At 36.2% G+C, this 22,375-nt stretch overlaps 1 protein-coding gene and 1 long non-coding RNA gene across 2 annotated transcripts in view; one reads left to right on the top strand and one right to left on the bottom strand.

Annotated features, from left to right (window-relative positions):
- LOC146734455 (uncharacterized) overlaps window positions 1-22,375 on the top strand; it is a 396,802-nt gene that overhangs the window by 19,692 nt on the left and 354,735 nt on the right. The gene's annotated exons all lie outside the window — the stretch shown is intronic.
- Window positions 8,695-10,187, bottom strand: LOC146734456 (NXPE family member 4-like). The gene is made up of 2 exons (XM_085507651.1): window positions 9,991-10,187; window positions 8,695-9,309 (listed from the first exon to the last, which is right to left on the bottom strand). The coding sequence occupies exons 1-2, from the start codon at window positions 10,134-10,136 to the stop codon at window positions 8,754-8,756; spliced, it is 702 nt and encodes a 233-aa protein (XP_085363777.1). The 5' UTR covers window positions 10,137-10,187; the 3' UTR covers window positions 8,695-8,753.

Raw genomic sequence — 22,375 nt, 5'->3', positions numbered from 1 at the left:
TAGACATTTTGTCAATTGTCAATGGTTTGCACCAACATGTTACCCATGCGATTACGCAACAGTAGATGCGTTTTTTTAGAAGCGAGAATGATTGTATTTGATAGTCAAAGCATTTACGGTAGTTTCACTGTTTTGATTCATATACTAGTAGTTTGTCAGGAATATCATCCTACAATGAATGTCTGGGTCATAATCCATGTGTTCTTTTCATTGTCATCTGCATCTCCCGTATGGATTACGTGATACATTTTATGATATTTGGCATATCGTATTTATATCTGCAAAGCTGCTAGTTGAATACGAGGTTACTTATTAAAGGGTATTGACGTCTTGGGGCTATCGATTATCAAATCTAAATTTAGCTTTGCTCTGCGCTTTGTTACAGTTGTGGGAACGATCTCTCGGCAGGTTATATAGGAGAGAGGACAAATTCAATTAGAATATCTATGAAAATTATTTAATTGCCGGAAGCTCCCGACAGCAGGAGTTATTGCCTTACCATCACGTGATCGGTACAACTGTACCACTAGTAATGCATATACATGTATTTATTCAGTGGACTGTGGAAAGCAATTGCAAGACGACCTCTAGCGTGTTTATCACCCCGCATTTTGATCTAGTTGTTAACGTGTGTTTCGTATATGAATGTACACTTTTCGAAACATATTACACTATTAATATACTGTTTGCTTCGGGGTCTATATGCATTTATCCCGTTAATGTAATCATGCATTGCATTTTGTTTTTCAGTTGTCTGTCTGGTGCAAGCAACATGTACTCGTGTATGTCTGTTTGTCCGTGTGTCGGTCAGTCTTGTGTTGAGCGGGAAGTAGTAACTTTTTTTCCACTAATTAGGCAATGTATTGTTTTGTGTTTTTGAATTTCAAAATAACTCCTTTACAACTGTATCAGCGGTTACAACTGTATTATTGTTTTGAGGGTATATTTTATCACCATTTGAATCAAGCATTGCTTGTACAGGTCAGCCACAGTGAATACAGAATACTAAGATGTTACTCCATTCTTCAAGCTGACCGTTGTGTCGATTACCAGAAGAAGATATATAAACAAACTAAAGCATTTCGTGGTATCGACGGGTAACTCATCCTACTGCCACACCGTTTGTGCTACGAAAAGTAAAACAAATTAGCTTCTCAGTTCTAAAACAGCCAGAATATATAAACATCGCATACATTCGTCGAAATATCATTATGTGGTGTTCTAGCCGATAGGCAATCTGGGAAGGAGAAAGACCCCTGTCAATTTTATAGTCCATTCCCATCTCCTTTTAGCGGAACACAACGGACACAATGTTACGGCTGCTCCATTGGCGATTCGCTCCGCTAGGATTGCCCTTAAAATCACTTTTGTGTGTGGGAGTGTGTGTGTGATTTGCAATGTTTTCACGTATTAATCCTGATTATTAATAATGATTTTTTTAGCTTCGCCGATTTCGCTCAAACTTGGCAGGCAGGTCACACCTTTACCCTAGTTAGTAGGTCGAATATGAAGGGAAAATATCCACCGTTGTCATAGCAACATCCAATAGCTTCGCGCCAAATGTATCTCTTCCTACAAATTTAGAATAAAACACCTCAGACGTAGCTAAGTCTACTAAGCTTGAGTGTGGGCACAAAGTTACTATTTGAATTGTTGATAGGAATGGCTTCCTAACTCTTCTGTGGTTTTTAGCTGTGCCGATTTCGTTCAAACTTGGCAGGCGAGTCACACCTTCACTCTAGTTAGGTTGTAAAATCTGAAAACAAATTCTGGGCCAACGTTTCCATGGCAACAGCCAAAAACATGATTGTTGAATACATTCGCGCCAAATGTATCTTACTCTACAATTCTAGGATTATAAAGCTCAGCTTGAGTGTGGGCAAATAAATACTGTTTGTTTGTTTGTTATGTCTATTTTCATTACCGAGAAAATTGACCTCACAGTTTGGGTAACTTCTCACCAGCAACGGCTTTTAAAGGAGAACCGATAATATAAGTAGGTGCAAGATGGCCACTGCAATTAGTATGCTAATCCGAACCAATCCGCTCACATCGTAGCGGGAGTTCCTGGAATTGTGCCATTTACGATGTTTAGAGATCAAGCTGTGAATCCAAATACATTTTACGGAGGCATGAATGTGTACTCTAGCGATTACACTTATCTGGTTGAGCTTTTCATGTATAAATGTTGTTTTTGGTCGAAATGTGCCGCGACATGTAAAAATCATGAGTTTAAAATGGCGGCTAATGTATGCAAAATGCCTGTCAATCACAGTTCGAGTAAGCTAGCATAATAAGCATTTATTTACTTAGTCGACAGAGGCGGAGTTAATTACCCATGATCACGTGGTGCAATCCATGGGATTGAGCGGTTCCCCTTTAACTCCTTTTTTTGGCTTGGCTGATTTTGTTCATACTTGACAGGTTGGTCGTACCGTCGACGTCACTAATTGGAAAAAATCCTGGCTCACCGCTGCCATGGCAACAGCCAAAAACTGATTTTTGAATACTTTCACCCCAAATTTATTACCTCCCACCAGTCTTGTAAAAGCAGTGTTCAAATAATCATGCTTTTTATTTTGGCTACGTTGCGCACTGGTCAGAGATCACTGGCGATAACATTGTTACACCATGTCAACGTAATCCCAACGCAACTTGGTGTCACAGTGTAAGGCCTGCTTATTGTATTTAGGGGGCCACCCACAGAACTCACACTAGACAGGGGGTTATGTCACTGCCAGAATGGGGTAGACAAGACAATAGTACTGGAAATGAAATACACATACACTAAAATATCGAGTTAAAGCTCCTTGCTTTAATAACTCTCCAAAATAATTACAATAAACTAAGCACAGAAAAATACAATGAATAAATTCACTAAAATGGGGGGATTGCATAGGGAAGTGTGCATTGGCGATAACTCACATTTCCAGGTTGTAGCAATGGATGACAGTCAATGGCTTCCGCAACACAACAAGGACGAAATACAGGAGTCTTGGTTGCAGAGGAACGCAGTTATTCTGGTGGGAACCGCTGAAAGCAGGAGATCGCAGAGCAGTTCGTACAAGTTTCACAGAATGATGGTTGTAGTCTGTATCACTTGTCTCACAATGTCGTAGCAGAAACACACAGTATACGAATTTTAAATGATGGACCCAATTGTCCAATTTATAGGCATAAATGGCCCAGATTCAGGGACAGCACCTTGGTTTTCACATTAGCCAATCAGAATGTGATCTTGCTAGCAGTTTTGTCACGTAGGAACTCAGTAGATAAATTTCTTTTGTTAGATAGATAGATTCCAATTGTCTTTGCAAAGTTGTAAACACCTTTTGGTATGTAAATCACACGCACGCCTGGTAGATTCCAAATATCCTTCCAGAGTTGAAAACAAGTATGACCTGTCAATCACCTTTATCACACGGCAATGTATACCTTTTCTTCCATGAATCCATGCACACTTCTATTTGCAGGGTTTGAGGTAATATGCTATAGAAAAAAAGGATACTGACATTGCCCCGTCATCAAGACATGAACATGGCACATTTTCAGTCCAATAATCAGCATCAACTGCCAATAAATTTCTCAAAATTTGAAGAAGTATTGTAACAGCAATTCTAAGCATTCTCAATCCTGATTAAATAGTCGGCACATATATTTATTTACCTTTAATTGCTATAATACGGTAGCTAAATGATTGCAAATGTAGAACCCACCGCATTAACCTACTGTTTACTGCTGCATTGTTAATTAATGGCTGGTGATCAGTCTCCAAAATAAATTCTTTACCATATAAATATTGGTGAAATTTATGCAATGCCCAAATCACTGCCAAACACTTTTCAATAAGACTTCACTCTGGCTAGCAATTTATGACTGGAATATGCTACTGGAACTTTTCTTTCCTCATATTGCTGCAATAAGACTGCACCAAGCCCAACTCCTGATGCATCACATCTCAAAATAAAACCGTTAGTAAAATCGGGCAACCTTAAAATCGGTTGCTTACTCAATAAAACTATCAAGTGATTAAAGGCGCGTTTTGGGGGATCTCCCCAGACTCCCTTTTCTGGTCAAATCACAGAGAGGAGCTGCTATTGTAGCAAATTTGGTATAAATTTACGATAGTATCCAGCCATACCTAAAAATGACCTTACTTGCTTCACTGTTTCAGGTCTGGCTGCATGTTGTATGGCTTCTATTTTATTTGGCAATACTTGCAAAATACCGTCACCTACCTAGTGACCAATAACCTCTAAATTAGTGCAACCAAAAAAATACTTTGAAGGTCTAGCGGGTAATTTTGCCAATCCTTGGGCCGTTCTTGACACATGCGTTTCAACATACCTTTCAAAGTAGCATTAAACTGCTCAGCCAAACCATTACATGCCGGGTGATATGGATTAGTTACTAAATGTTTAAAAGACAACACTCTTTTCACTTCCTTCATAATGTCAGACAAAAACTGTGTCCCTAAATCAGTTAAAAGTTGTATGGGTACACCAACCCTACTATATATACTAACTAATTCATCAGCAGCCACTTCTGAACTAATCTTCTTTAACGCTACAGGTACGAGGTATCGTGTAGCATACTCTACAACAGTTAAAAAGTACCTATGACCTCTCTCAGTCGCTGGATTGATCGGACCAATCAGATCCATAGCTATCATTTGAAATGTAACTTCAATCAAGGTACCTTGCTAACACGACCCCTCGGAGTGGTCTTCTGACATATATCACATGACCTGCATAATCTAATAACATCCTCCTACATACCAGGCCAATAAAACTGAGTTGCTGTTTTATCTGTAGTCTTCTTAGCACCCAGATTACCTGCCATAACTGACTCGTGAGCAAGTGCTAGTACTTGATCACAGTAACACTAATTGGGAACACACACGTCGTCTATCAACATGAGGTGACTGAAACTCTCTATACATCAGCCACTTGTTCATCACAAATCGTGCCCGATTACTACGATCTGTGATCAACTCCACACCTGTACTCACTAACTTCCTAGCACGCTCTAATGAGGAAGCCTACATAATGGCTTTTTCTCAGCTAACTTCTGAGTCATTGTCTTACCACCTGTACAACATCAACGCTATCATCTTGACTACAATCAATGGAGGGTTCACAACCACTCCCACTAACTGAAAAGATCTCTTATCTCAACACCTGTAGAACAACCATCATCCATAGGGCACACTAGCCTGACTACTAGTAGATGTACAACCTTCATTACCTAGAACACTAGTCTCAATACCCAAAGGACAACAACCTTCTCCATACTAGGGCATACTAGTCCCATCACTCAAAGGAGTACTATGTTGACCACTCGAGGGCGCAATAACCTCACCATGCCCTACCTCATGAGGTAACCTAGCTTCTAACCAATATCAGGATCATTGGACTCCCTAGCTCAACCAATATTATCAATAATAAGATCATACACTGGTGTCCTTATACACAGTGCCTCAACCTCACCAACATAAAAGGGTGTATCCATATATAGTCTAGCTATTGGGGCTTTCGACATGTACCATACATCATTACACAGGTACGACTCTTCCTAGTCAATTGACTATTCTCTACCAACTCTCTACGTATTACAACTCTACCTCAGTACTGCCAATAAAGCCTTGAACAACAGACTTACCACTCACCATTCTATTAGCTGGTGCAACACTGGCAAAACTAATAATTGGCAGCTCATATCCACATTTCAACTCTACTCTATCTCGTCCTTGTAAACATGGATGCCTACTTGCATCTGCAATTTCTAAACTACAGGTGGGACTGATTTCCTGTGAATCATTATGATCACATGCCAAGATAGCAGCTGACTTAACTTGAGGTTTGGGACTTTTATAACGCTTAGAAGAACTGACAGCAGAGTCATTTGAAATCACCACAAATATAACAGCCTGACTTTGGCTTAGACTGACCAAATCGACCATGTACTTTACCTTTCTGACTACCACCTTGAAACTGGTTAGTAATCGGGTTTTTGCCACATGTTGTCTACGTGCATGTCTTAAACTTATTAGCTAATTCAGCCATTTATTTAACTGACTCACCTATGAAAATGGAAAACTCATTACCAAAAGTACTCATCACTTGAACTCTTATCAATAAGTCCTTAGCTGCATCAAAACTCTTATCAACTTCAGATAGCCCAAAAGTCATACGACCATTTCTGAGTTGCAGCAGGTCGTTCAAACCTTAAAATAAATGCGTCCATCTGTAGTCTCTTCAAAGAAGGTAAATTTGGCCTCTTCGAAGTAACAATGGACTGAGCGCACTTTTCTAAACCTCCATTAGCTTCTGCACTCAACCTCAACACTTAAAGTTTATGCTCTCTCCCTCTCCCTCCCCCTCCCCCTCCCCCCCCTCCCTCTCCCTCTCCCTCTCCCCTCCCTCCATCCCTCCCTCCCTCTCTCTCTCCCTCTCTCTCTCTCTCTCTCACTCTCACTCACTCACTCACTCTCTCTCTCTCACTCTCTCTCATGTTGCATTAAACTGTTTATGTCTAATTAATGATTCATATGTTTTATTTTTGAAAACTGAAAAACACAATAAAAACCACAAATCGAAATAAAAAAACTGCTTCGTCACGTCATGATTTGTTATTGGTATCATGATAGTATGACATCGTTTTAGCACAGATTTTCACATTAGGCATTTGCAAACAATACAGAGTGTGTGAATGGTGATGGCAAATACACAATCAATGCTGAAAGGAAATCAAAATAAAAAAACATCCCATAATTCCGTGACCATGATGGGGAAATTGAACATAAGAGGGTCACAATAGAGGGCGTGCTTTCAACAAATAAATTCATTGTCCATTAACAATCATACAAATCCCCCCTTCGAAAGCTACCTCCCCTATAGTTGGAATGATATCACAATTTTGAAATATGCGGCAAAATCTCACTAGAAATCAATGCCAAGTTACATAAAAAATATTAAACTGATAAGATTGCCTATTTCGTCTGTGTGCATCGTTTGATGACTTAAAAAACGTATTGGTGATATAATCTAGGAGCAAATATATAACTTTTTTTTTACAGTTTGGATAACCTAACATTGTGTTTTAGTATCCTTTACAATTAGTCACGTTACTGTATTCTGAAAACGTTGTCTTCAAAAATATAATCTGAATCATCAAAACCGAATTATTCGTGCTGATCTATAGATAATGATTGGTTTCTGACCGCAGTAGATCTGACAATGACTATGATGTATGGAGACGACATACACGGGATAGCTATGCCTTTTCATTCGAACTAATTGTAACACGAATATACAAATGGTAAGAAATCAGTAGCGGGCACAAGTTTAAGCAATTGTAACACACGAGAAGTAACACAATAAAACTAAACTCAATACAGTAACTACTGAAATACATTCTGCTATGCTTGAATTTTGTGAAGTAGTTATTATCTGTATTCATTCTTTTGACTCAATCAGAACAGATATAAGACAGAAACAAATTAATTTGTTGTCGAATAACGTTCATTGGCATGTGGACGTTATTTTTGGAGAAATGTGAGAGAGACATATCCCATACATCTATATACCGAACACCGATATCAGAAAATAGTTCTCTCAACATTCGGTTAATGTCAAATAGAATCCAGGCGCTGTAGACGTATCCTATCTGAGCGTTCTGTCTTGGATGAGAACTTTTTAGCATAACGACAGTGTCTGGACATCGGGCTTGTAGACGTATGACAGCTTTTTTCACCTGGTTCAGTCTTTCAAGGTACGACTTTGTAGTCCATGAAACAAAGTGATATGTTAGACTCAAAACAATCACTGTATTACACCCATCTATTCGGTCAATGACATCAGTTTCAAATTGTTGGTCCCAAAAATGGATATATTTACTTCCAATCATTAAGGGATGAAATTTCCATATTACTGAAATGTTATGTGTTGTGTCTGACCATGATTTGTATATATCTGTTTCATGGGTGTTAACTTGTTTCATAAGCTCTGTGATGCTTATATGCCACTGTCTCAAAGTAGAATCTCCCAGCATATAAACCGTTTTACCTCTCAGACATGTTCGTGCAGTGGTTTCTGTCCAGTTACTTGTCTTACATACTAGGGATATCCATGTATTATAGTTTTCCCAAAATCCCGTTGACATCAGTGTAGGTGATTTAGCTTTGCAAGATGGCCGACCATCCAATACTGCTTCCTGTTTTGTACTGTCTTCTGAAAAAATAATGTTTGAATTTGAGTACTATTTCACTATTTTTTTTTTTAATTTCCAATACATACATTTATATACATGTTCTCCTGTATTTTATCTATAATACAATTCTTGAGTTCATAAAAAACAATCGTAATTCACCTTTAATAGAAATGACCAATGGACTACCAGAAATGACCGACGTCATGTATGGCCTGGAAAAGTAATAATACTAATGGTGAGCAATGTTGATTATTCAGAATTATATATGTTAGGCATTACTTTTATAAATTCCTGTAAGATTTGCTTTTTCTTAAATTGCCATTTTTCTTATTATTATTCTATATTTATTTAATCTTTCACAGTTTGTCTTGAAATGTATTTAGTGTGCAGTGTGTACACAATTTGTGGTTCAATGAGAATGTTTTAATTGAAATTAGTGTAGTTATAAGGCTTTCTGGCGTTCTCTTTCTGTTCTAATCTCTCTTTTTTCTCTCTTATTCTACTGTTATTTCCTTCTATCCCACTCTCGGCGTCACTCTCACTTACTTTTGGAATAATATTTCTTGATCTGGTTGTAGTATTGATTCGGCAAATTTGCTTTTAGCTCCTTTATGTATTAGATATAATGAATCACATGACATATTTTCTGGCTTGTCGCACATGAATACCGTGCTTCCCATTGCATGTTCATTTCGATATTCACATTTGTCTAATAATACTTCATCTCTGAGAACGTAACAAACACCTTTTTCCGTAATTTTACCACGTTGAAAGACCCCTTTCCATTCGTAGCGTCGTTCATATTTTCTGTACACTGTATCAAACCATTGGATAGCTTCTTTTGTATTCCAAAGTATAATTGTTATTGTGGCTTTTCCGTGCCAACCAGCAAAAAAATATACACTATATGTACCATTGTTATAGTCAATTACTCTACCACTTGTACTTTTCTTCAATTTAGTGTTTTTCATTACTCCATAAAGAAAGTCACCGCCTACATGTTTTCTGTGATCACGTGCGTCACGTGTTTCAACAACAACATGTACGTATTCGCCTTGCTTTATTCCATCATTTCCTGTTGCGTTGAAAAGAGCCCAACTAGTGAACAATCACAGAATTCAAAGTTACATTGGTAGACATCAGTAACATACGATATGCCAGACAATTTACCACAAGATTTGAGAATTATAGTGTTCAGGTAAATGCTCAAAACACTGTTAAAAGTTGACCCGGCTTACTGATTATATTGCACATTGACAGATGACATCCCTGTAGCAGTAATGTTGCTTACAAATGAGGTTATTTTGCTCTCTCATTTTGATTTGATGGTGATGACATTTTTTTATTTTCCTGGCAACATATCGAGCATATGTATCGTATTAACATGTCTATGGAAGCGAACTGTGCTGTTGTGATGACTGATTTATTTCAATATCCATACGAAGCAGAATTTCTACATGAATTAGTTAAAACAGAGCGTACAAAGTAGCCAAAGCCTTTGAATTCATGATATTATGATATATACATTAAGAAGCTGATGACATCTGTATTTGGGCAGTTTTACTGATAAGCAACTATAATGTAGTATGTCCTCAGCTCGATTTGAGAGCAGATGACATCTGTATCAAGGCAGTTTTGCTGATACACAAATAATTTAAGAGCTGACGGGGGAAAGGTCAAAGCAGACTACCATCATTATTTTATCTTGATTTAAGAGCTGATAACATCTATATCTGGGCGGTTTTGCTTATACTCAAATGTAATGTCATAAGTTCTTACCTCGATTTGAGAGCTGATGACATATCTAAGTGAGTGGTGGTACATACAAATGACTGGTTTTGAGTTGTCGACTTTAATTGCACTGGATCAGGGGTAGAAGTTTCATATTCTAGATAATTACTGTGATAAGTTATATCTGGATTCATGATGATAGGTCGAACCCAAGGGCCATATACCGTGTTCTTCGCAAATTTCGTTACCTCCTGAGTGAAAACAATTGTTAAACAAATTGTTGTTAGTGTTCACCAAAGAATCGTTCAGCGCTGCACGCTTTAGTCGTTACATTGCGGACAATTGACATTGCTGACATAACAATTGTTATTGACATTGCTGACATAACAAATGTTTATTGACATTGCTGACATAACAAATGTTTATTGACATTGCTGACATAAGAATTGTTATTGACATTGCTGACATAACAATTGTTATTGACATTGCTGACATAAAAATTGTTATTGACATTGCTGACATAAAAATTGTTATTGACATTGCTGACATAACAATTGTTATTGACATTGCTGACATAACAAATGTTTATTGACATTGCTGACCTAACAATTGTTATTGGCGTTGCTGACATAACAATAGTTATTGACATTGATGACATAACAATTGTTCTTGAAATTGCTGACATAACAATTGTTATTGAAATTTCTGACATAACAATTGTTATAAACATTGCTGACATAACACTTGTTATTGACATTGCTGACATAACAATTGTCATTACATTGATGACATAACAATTGTTATTGACATTGCTGACATAACAATTGTTATTGAAATTGCTGACATAACAATTGTTATTGAAATTGCTGACATAACAATTGTTATTGACATTGCTGACATAACAATTGTTATTGACATTGCTGACATAACAATTGTTATTGACATTGCTGACATAACAATTGTTATTCACATTGCTGACATAACAATTGTTGACATTGCTGACATAACAATTGTTATTCACATTGCTGACATAACAATTGTTATTGGCGTTGCTGACATAGCAATTTTTATTGAAATTTCTGACATAACAATTGTTATAAACATTGCTGACATAAAACTTGTTATTGACATTGCTGACATAACAATTGTCATTACATTGATGACATAACAATTGTTATTGACATTGCTGACATAACAATTGTTATTCACATTGCTGAAATAACAATTGTTATTGACATTGCTGACATAACAATTGTTATTGACATTGCTGACATAACAATTGTTATTGACATTGCTGACATAACAATTGTTATTGACATTGCTGACATAACAATTGTTATTGACATTACTGACATAACAATTGTTATTGGCGTTGCTGACATAGCAATTGTTATTGACATTGCTGACATAGCAATTGTCATTAACATTGCTGACATAACAATTGTTATTGACATTGCTGACATAGCAATTGTCATTAACATTGCTGACATAACAATTGTTATTGACATTGCTGACATAACAATTGTTATTGACATTGCTGACGTAACAATTGTTATTGACATTGCTAACATAACGATTACTATTGGCATTGCTGACATAACAATTGTTATTGACATTGCTGACATAATAATTGTTATTGAAATTGCTGACTTAACAATTGTTATTGACATTGCTGACATAACAATTGTTATTGGCATTGCTGACTTAACAATTGTTATTGACATTGCTGACATAATAGTTGTTATTGACATTGTTGACATAACAATTGTTATTGACATTGCTGACATAACAATTGTTATTGACATTGCTGACATAACAATTTTTATTGGCGTTGCTGACATAACAATTGTTATTGACATTGCTGACATAACAATTGTTATTGGCGTTGCTGACATAGCAATTGTTATTGACATTGCTGACATAGCAATTGTCATTAACATTGCTGACATAACAATTGTTATTGACATTGCTGACATAACAATTGTTATTGGCATTGCTGACGTAACAATTGTTATCGACATTGCTAACATAACGATTACTATTGGCATTGCTGACATAACAATTGTTATTGACATTGCTGACATAACAATTGTTATTGACATTGCTGACTTAACAATTGTTATTGACATTGCTGACATTGCTGACATAACAACTGTTATTTACATTGCTGACTTAACAATTGTTATTGACATTGCTGACATAATAGTTGTTTTTGACATTGCTGACATAACAATTGTTATTGACATTGCTGACATAACAATTGTTATTGGCATTGCTGACATAACAATTGTTATTGACATTGCTGACATAACAATTGTTATTGACATTGCTGACTTAACAATTGTTATTGAAATTGCTGACATAACAATTGTTATTTACATTGCTGACTTAACAATTGTTATTGACTTTGCTGACATAACAATTGTTATTGACATTGCTGTCATAACAATTGTTATTGACATTGCTGACATAACAATTGTTATTGACATTGCTGACATAACAATTGTTATTGGCGTTGCTGACATAACAGTTGTTATTGACATTGCTGACATAACAATTGTTATTGGCGTTGCTGACATAACAATTGTTATTGACATTGCTGACATAACAATTGTTATTGACATTGCTGACATAACAATTGTTATTGACATTGCTGACATAACAATTGTTATTGACATTGCTGACATAACAATTGTTATTGACATTGCTGACATAACAATTGTTATTTACATTGCTGACTTAACAATTGTTATTGACATTGCTGACATAATAGTTGTTATTGACATTGCTGACATAACAATTGTTATTGACATTGCTGACATAACAATTGTTATTGACATTGCTGACATAACAATTTTTATTGGCGTTGCTGACATAACAATTGTTATTGACATTGCTGACATAGCAATTGTCATTAACATTGCTGACATAACAATTGTTATTGACATTGCTGACATAACAATTGTTATTGGCATTGCTGACGTAACAATTGTTATTGACATTGCTAACATAACGATTACTATTGGCATTGCTGACATAACAATTGTTATTGACATTGCTGACATAACAATTGTTATTGAAATTGCTGACTTAACAATTGTTATTGACATTGCTGACATAACAATTGTTATTGGCATTGATGACTTAACAATTGTTATTGACATTGCTGACATAACAATTGTTATTGACATTGCTGACATAACAATTGTTATTGACATTGCTGACATAACAATTGTTATTGACATTGCTGACATAACAATTGTTATTGACATTGCTGACATAACAATTGTTATTGACATTGCTGACATAACAATTGTTATTGACATTACTGACATAACAATTGTTATTGGCGTTGCTGACATAGCAATTGTTATTGACATTGCTGACATAGCAATTATTATTGACATTGCTGACATAACAATTGTTATTGGCTTTGCTGACAACTTGCATTTTTAGGTAGACATTATAAACATATATAATTTAGTTTATTTTTGGCAATTTCTCAACGTGGTCATACCGTGGGTTGCAGCCTTTGACCGATCGCATGTTTACTCTGTCCAGCCTTAGAGTGTTATCGGTGAGTATTAGTGATTAAGAGAAATGGGCTGCGAGACATTATCTCAAATTGCCTTGTTGATGAAAAAAGCTGGACTATTTGTAATAACGTGTATTAATTTGGGTCGATTTTATACAGGTTAAGAGTTATCCGTCAAGAGTCAAATTTCCCTACACACTACGCTCAGTTCGTTGCAACATTGTGGGTTTTCCCGACCATTATATGTTTGTTTTCTCAACGTTTTTTTTTTATTATTATATATTTCATGAACTGCTTTATTTTGATCATTTTCTCTTCTGAATAACTAGTAGTAACTACTTTCTACTCACCAATTCTGTAAGCATTACTCCAAGTATGACGCCAAAGAATAACGGAAACGTTTTGTTGAACCATCTCCTCATGAAACTATGACTCGGTGCGATATTCTTATTCATAATGTCGATGTCATTCGCTGAAATGAACAGTACGTTATAATGTCATATATTTGAATTCCCATTACTTGAGCTAAGAATGAGCAATTATGAACTTTTAACTTTGAGGTATATATTCGGTGAATAGCATCATATTTGTTTCAGTGAAAACAATGATAACATAGTTTCAGTTGGAAACACAAGTAACATAATTGGTTTTAGTGGAAACAGTGGTGACATAATTGTTTTCAATGGAAACATTGGTGACATAATTCTTTTCAATGGAAACATTGGTGACATAATTCTTTTCAGTGGTAAAAACTTAACATAATTGGTTCCAGTTGTAACAATTTAAATAGTTAACGACTGGAATCAATTAGTAGTTTATGAAGAAACAATAATTAGGTATTTGGTCCCAGCTGTAACAAAGCTAACAATACAATTAGTTTCTGTGAAAACAAAGATAACATACTTGGTTTAAATGGAAATAATGGTAAGATAATTTGTTTCAGTGGAAACAATGATAACATAATCGGTGTTCATAACATTCATGTAAAGATATTATTTCAAGGGAATAGTATAGTAACAGAATCACTTGAAGCGCAGTGGTCGTGCGCGGCGCGTGTTCGAATTTCATGTAAATAAACAATGTATTTTACACGCGTTGTGTACGTCTCTATGAGTCCCATATCGAACAGGACGCGGCACGACGACTGCCGCCCTTTAATATTTCGTGACAGAAATACCAATTTGATAACTTGATATTATTGTTTGGCGATTTGACATTGAATTATATTTTCAAATTTAGCGAGATCGTTTTTGTCTGTTAAAATGGCACAAACATCACCGTTTTCCTGTTGTTTTTTGATCATTTAAAAGAAAGTCATTCTGTGATCATATGATTATGTGTTGGTTTTGTATAAAAAACATTAAAAAATACTGTCAAAATGATGGACCTAATAATATAAATACCCGCGAACGTCGTTAACAACAATTATAGTCATGGTAGATTTAATTGTTGATTGTTAGTCACAATTTTTTTGAAGGTAACTTTGGACCCTTCCATCCACCACAATTTATGCGAACGTAAAAAACGTTCCTGATCATGGCTTAGACGAGTGAAAAATAATTCTGCGCCCTCTGCAGTCCTCATCTCCATTTCTCATCTTGATTCATACTAAATAATATCGTCTTTAATTTTGAAGGGGATATGTTGCGGCATTCACTGTTACTATTCAGGAGGTTAAAAGGCGCCTAGTGGAACACAGTGCAGGAAGACGATGCACAGTGTACAAAATACCTATATGACACTATTTAGTGTATACAATACTTGATGTCCGTTAACGTTTCGAGTGTTTTTGAAATTATTTAAAAAAATGCCTGCTTTGGTGTTCTGTTACGCATAAGAAACAGAATCAGATTTATCGTGAACAACTAAGAACATATACGGTTTATCTATATAGTAATTCAATAAATCATACGACCTTGTCACATAGAGCCGGGGACAGTCGCCGCTGCTGGCGCTGTACAGTTTCAAAATCTTTTGGGGTTCACGCCAATTTAGGGCCCAGGGTGAAAATTTTCACAGACGTAGCACACCCCTCCCCCTTGTGAAAAGCAACAACCATGTTTTTTTCATAGAAGTGTCCTTTGGCAACTTATTTGGGGGGTGTCACTAAAAAGTGATAGCAAGGTGTAGATTTTGAAGGTTGTTGTACTCTGTTGAAAAAACAATTTTTGACAAACTCTAAATTTCACCATAAAATAACGAAAATTGTCTGGTTTGAATATTGTTGTGTTTAATGAGTAAAAATAAATTCCAGCCATCCAACATTGTTATTGACATTGCTGACATAACAATTGTTATTGACATTGCTGACATAACAATTGTTATTGTTATTGTACATAGTATTGCTTAGGAGTGAGTCATTGGAAAAGCTGGGGGGTTGGCAGAACAACTGTGCAACATATTTTGTTCTTCACTTAGTTTAGTGCTATTTTTTGTTTTTAACAAAACAACAATTTTTTCCCTGTTATTGAACCTTGCAGGATTTTTTTCCCATGATTTTTCCTGTGCATTTTTTTTTTCCAATTCTGCCATCACCGCCTCCCGAGTTTTTAATGGTCTCCCCTTAGTTAAAGGGTTAAGAATGCACTGAATATATATTTTTGGCATAGTTTGTTGATTTACTAGATAGTAACTTACACAGGTCATAATTATGTTACTACTATATTAACATACCAATAAAGAAACAATTTTCCAAGTTATGTACTAATTGATGAACTTAAATAATTTCGCAAAATGATTTCAAAGGAAAAAATAGAAATGATAGTTTGCATGGTATAGTAAAGTTATGAAATGCAAAACATAAGACATATGACAAAATAAAGATTTCCACGAAATAATAGAAAAATAATTCGACAGTGTATATCTGCCATACATTAGTTGTATACAGTTCAATATGGAAATACATATGACTCATGTACAAGATATATACAATTATACAATAATAATGCCATTATCATCACAGCTAATATCACAAGTATTTTATATGTCCATATCCATATCAGAGTCGTCCGCTGTATTCGATTCTTCTGGGTCAACACTAAGAGCGACTTTATGTGGATTATTACAATCATCACCACTCATACATAAACAGTCATATATGCATGCCATTCTTTGTCTCACACAACTACGGTTTTGCTCACACTTTGCTTTCTTGCACCCACATGTAATGAGTTTTAGAAGAGCTTCAGGGGCAGGTGACTGTGTCATTAGTGTCGGAAACATGTGACCATCGCCACTGTAATGCCATCCATTACCAATAGCGGAGTGGATGACTGGCTGAGCCTCCAATGCTTGCTTCCATATATAAGTTTGGTAGTTTGCACGTATGGAATGCTGCTCTAAACTATCGGATGTTGGTGGAAGGGCTTCATACTTTGCATGTGTGTGACAGAAAAGTTTATGCTGCAGACCATTCATATCTGCCGAGTCAGATGTCCCATCATAGATAATGGTTATCAGAAGTTCTATTGATGTCAGTTCCATCAGAGGTATATCAAAATGTGTGCCAAAGTCCATAAGGCTTCCAAACGTGTCTGGGTTATTCCTGACAAGCTTCCATGGCTTAAGTTTGCCAACTCTTGCAAGACTGGTGGAATCAGTGTGTACTGCTGGCAACAGTCAGCGAACAGTTTACACAATTGTTGACCTAATGCATCAGATATGGAATGGGTGGGTATGAATCGAGATTTATCCTTCACGCCAGTATGGAACCATAGTTCTTGGACAGATTCCAAGGAGTGATTGAGGTATACACAGAGTACTGCAACATCGGTATATGGAGACCACACCACAATTTGAAGGTATTTTTCTGAAGCATGTGCAACATGAAGTAAAAGCCTGGTATCTGCTTCTTCATGTGATGAGAACAGATCTTCGACATCAACAACTCCACCAGTAGATGCCATGCGAGCAATAAGACCATCCTTGAACACTCCTACAACTATAATTTTCTCATCTGGTTCAAGTAACAATTGTGCCATTTTGCACCATGATTCTGATAAGAAGTCTACCAGTTATTCTTTATTTCTAGGATTACCAATATACTTACTCCACTGTGTTGGTATCGGTGTATTAGGGCTATGGATTTTAACTTCATAGCTCTGTGAGGATTACCAATATACTTACTCCACTGTGTTGGTATCGGTGTGTTAGGGCCATGTATTTTAACTTCATAGCTCTGTGAGGATTGCTTTTGGGCTCTCTCGAAAGCCTTGATGGAGTGTTTTGCATCGTATCTATCGAAAATGATATCTACTCTTGTACAGCTCTTGTACTCTTGTATTCTGTTTGTATTTAGTCTGTCTTCCACAAACTGATCCATTGCTTTCATTCCTATGTCTCTCTATGTGCTTTGCATTTGTGTCTCCCACCATATCACACATCACTTTCATAGAAGTTGTGATATATGTGCGTTCATGAGCAGTGATAAATCAAGGGCTCCTGGTCGTAAAGTAAACCCAACAATTCCAACTTTTACCTTACTATCACGGTTTACTGTTTGTTCGAGTGCCATATCTGTCCATACTTCACTAAACTTATTTGTGGAACGAGCAACAGCATGATTCCCTTGTACAAATTGTGCATGTACTTCGGGTCAACAATCTGATAGAAGCTTCATGTCACTTATATACACTGACACTCATCGGGCATAGTTGGTACGGTCAAAGGCAAAGAATAATGGTAACATCTCTATAACTGCTGCCAGATGTAGTTCCCAGTTGCTTGCTTGGTCAGCTCTTATGAATCGCAATAGCAATAGGATATTAACCATTTCGATGTAATCATTCCAGAAAGTGAATGTTTGTGATGATGCACTTGTTGTAATGCAGAATCTGTTAAATGCATCATGCACAATATTGATGGCGTCACTTAACTGAGAGAGCGCTACTTCCAGACTATGTATGTTATCATTCAAAACAGCAGACTAACACTCTTGAAGTTTGTCGTTGATGAAATCAACATCACAATCTATCTCATTGCCTTGTATCCACTTACAAAATGCCTGCCACCTTAGTCTGAACAGGGCCTCCATTACCAGTTTGTGAACTCTTACTCTACGATTGTAAGTTTTGCCTTTCAGTAGATTACTTGTTGTACTGCTGCCATACACCTGTGATTCTATAAGGATGTCTTCAATACCACTGTCAGCATATTGCTTTCCAATCACCGCCAGGAATGTCAGTGCTATATGGAAACCACTCATTCTCAATACTGTTTTGTTAAACTCTTCAGTACACCTCCACTGAATTTCTTTGGCTTTACAGTGTATAGCCTTGTCGAATGTCAGGACACTGTAATCTTGCCCAAGTATCCTAGACATCTTGCACACATTTGTCATCACTGTATACACAGTGCTCCATTCAGTAGGTGATGCTGGAAGCATTGGGCAGTACCCAATTGATGTTACTTTTGGTACTGTAGAGGAAATCATTGCATTGTAAGCTGTCCATCCAGGGATTTGCTGGGTAGTAAGCCTTTCAAATTCAACTTCAAATAGCTTGATAGGACAACACCTAACAATAAGCCATTGTAAATCAATGCTAGCAGCTTGCTGACATGATTCAATATCAGAAAACCATTTACTGTCTACTTTTCCAAGAAATTTGGATCAGGACGTCTTCCATGACGATTACACTGTAGGATTATGTGACAAATTGTTGGGTTACTAAGTTCTCGTTGTCTAGATGGTATTATTTTCCCCTGCATCTCAGTTGGTACTATTCCAAAACAGCCTTCCGTAATTACTGGATTCTGGCGCTGATACACTACCATGGGTTGTGTGTTTCGCATCTAATGTTTCTTCATTGATATCATCATTGTCTGCAGCAAACTGAACAAAATTTCTATGCTGTATATTTGATGGAATTATCTGCAGCTGCTTTCCTCTGTTGATCCATTGCAATAGCAGTGTCAATTCTCTCCAGGTCTTTACAACTGACACAGTGTGCTAGCTTGTGTACCATTGATACTACCTGATTTGATCCTGTCATATGTCATATGGACATTGCTAGCCCAACATCATCCTTGTCATCTTCCTTGTTATCAGCCACTTCGATTAGTTAGTATTTGAGACAGACCATTGTCCTTCTTGTTATACATCTTCTGACATATTATACACACATTCCAGTTAAAAGGCTGACGGGTAGATCTTTGATTGCGCAAGCTTGCACACTGACTGGAGTCCATGAATGTGCTAGGTTCTGCCATTGGACAAGGACTGGAACTTCTTTCTTGATGCATAAATGGCTTTAGGTTGGTTTTGCTGCAGTAAGACTGGTGACATCGTGCATGATAATGTACTTGTGACAATTTCAATAATGAATCAATATCCAAAGACTGTAATCTCCGATAAACATGGTCTCTTCTAGCAAGATATGCACAATTAAAAGACTTTAGTCCTGCTGGAGTTGCAGTCCTAAGCTGTCCGAGTGCCGAAACCTGGCAAATTGTACACTTAGACCAGTCACTAACCAGACAAGGTTTTTTTTGTTAGAATGGTCAAGGTCTCAGGAAAGTCGTCAGCCATCATTGCATTTCTTTATGTCCTTGATGCTATCTGAATGGAGATTCAAATAAAACATAGAGTTACATCAGATTGTCATGACATGCAAAATTATTATATTTGTACACTTATTTCTTACATCATAATATAAAGTCAAAAAAAGTGTTTGCTTCTCCGCATAGTAGGGACAAATGATGATGCCATACGTGATGCAGTTTTAATTTAATTTTCCATATTAGGACTATTCAATACCTGAACAAGATACATGGGCTACATTTAATATGTATTGAATAAAACTTTCCTATATATGCCATATCTCAAACAAGTTCGTGGTGACACAGAGCATAACGATGATATACCTCAACTAATGGGGTACTTTGAAATTCCGAATTATATCAAACTTTTGAAGATAAAAGATATTGATTGCTTTGCTCAATGGATTTATTTTTATATCACAGTTATTGAAAGTATTTTGCCAATTTCCTCAACAAAATAGCACATTGACAGACAACTGAATGTTGTTACTGTGACCAACTGCACATATGATTTTGAATACTTATCATTGACCCATTATATTACATGTGACTAATTAAAGTCGTCTTTAATTTTTGATTATCATTAAATGCATTTAAAAACTAAATTTTATACTCCACATGTGTTTTCAAAATGGATGCGATGTGAAAGAATTGAATAACAAATTTACTTACCTATACAGGCAGCATACGTTAAAAGGTTACAATATCGCCTTCACAATGTGAATTTAGTGAACAATTTGTGTATAATGAAATATAAAGTTCAGTTGGATAATAGTATCTCCGATTAACTGGCTCTAGGTCTGTACGTGTCTAAACATGATATTCGCACGCATATACCAATCAGTGTCTTACAGGGAAAATTATCATTGGATCCTAGAAATATGAATAAATTGACAAGTTCACCATTGTAAGAAAAGTAACAATGTTATTTAAATTATAGGGCAAGGCTTCTAAGTTTTTTCTATGTTTTTTTTTTATAAACTATATGGGGATTATATATTTTAAGACAGTATTTTAAATGTAAAAATAAATTTAAATCATAATTGAGTTCATAAATTAAATTCAGATGATGATAGTATGCACATTGAAAAATCATCGCATTTACCGCATTTTTGATGAGTTAAAAATAGAATTTTCATATGATTCAGAAAATAGTCCATACTTGTTATCACTTGACAGACCACATCCACCCTAGATTCACTAATGGGGACCCACACAAACAAAAATAGTGTCAACCTTTTCACAGCTACGAATTTCATTTTATATAAATCTTGTAACCATTTTTTAGTATGATAGGGAGCATGTACAATCTTATAAATACCAGTCGAGGTGATAATTTATGATTTTGTTTTTTAAATGCTAGGCGACAGTTCTGGACATTGAGTGTCACTGTGTCTCTTCTGACTTTTTTTTTTGTAAGTGCAAATTGCAAGCGCTAGCGCATTCAGTTCGAGTAAAGGTAATATAAGTAGACCGTTAGTTTCTACCGATATCATGCTTGAGTTGTGTGAAGCAGGACGAAATATAATTTTGAAAATCGTGTTATTTTCGGACAATTTCGATGTCATGGTGTCAACGCTTTCCTACCTTGTGTTATTATATGAGTAGTAGGCGAATTTACCGGCGATTGGCTAATTATGACGACCCCACTTTAGGCCATTTTTATTATCCAAAAAACGTTCCGAGCGCCTGTGACTCGAGCATTTTTTACTTCCGGCAAAGTGGTCTATTGAATACCATTTATTTGTACATCACCTATACATTGCATAATTCATATACACTGTCGTCAATTTAATCCTAAGCAACGAGTAATCACTTACCCACTATCAGCATTAAGATTGTTCTGAAGATAACAAATAAACTGTTTTTTTATGGACCGCCCAAACCTAACGTCCTGCAAACGTCAATAATATGCGTGTCGGGTAATTGAAGGGGAGACGGTCAAAGGTGATTTTGAAATGGGGAGGTGATTTTAGTTTTCGACACATTCAAATACGAGTATATTTCGCGTTTACTATCCGGATATTTCTATTATTTGAGGCCTCTATATATTGAATGCCTCTGTCCTGCCTTTACGAGACTTATGTTAGTACCATTTTCATTACGAGTTAACCTTTGTTAAATAAATGCACACGTTTACGCTCTAATAGTTCTCAAGCTGACTCATAGAAATCCAGAACTATCGTGATAATGGACTTTGGCAAAACTCACCTTTTCTGTGACGCGATGGTAGGTAGTAACAGCAAAATCAATATCTTAAAATAGTCGAGATGGCTTCGCAGTGACATTCACGTTGATTTCAAAACATACATAGGTCAGATGGTCAGAGGTCAAAAAACCCTGGTCACTATCGTGTATGGT

The sequence above is a fragment of the Saccoglossus kowalevskii genome, chromosome 14 (genome assembly GCF_978046115.1).
Source record: "Saccoglossus kowalevskii chromosome 14, keSacKowa6.1, whole genome shotgun sequence".
NCBI lineage: Eukaryota > Metazoa > Hemichordata > Enteropneusta > Harrimaniidae > Saccoglossus > Saccoglossus kowalevskii.
This window is presented reverse-complemented; position numbering and strand designations above follow the sequence as displayed.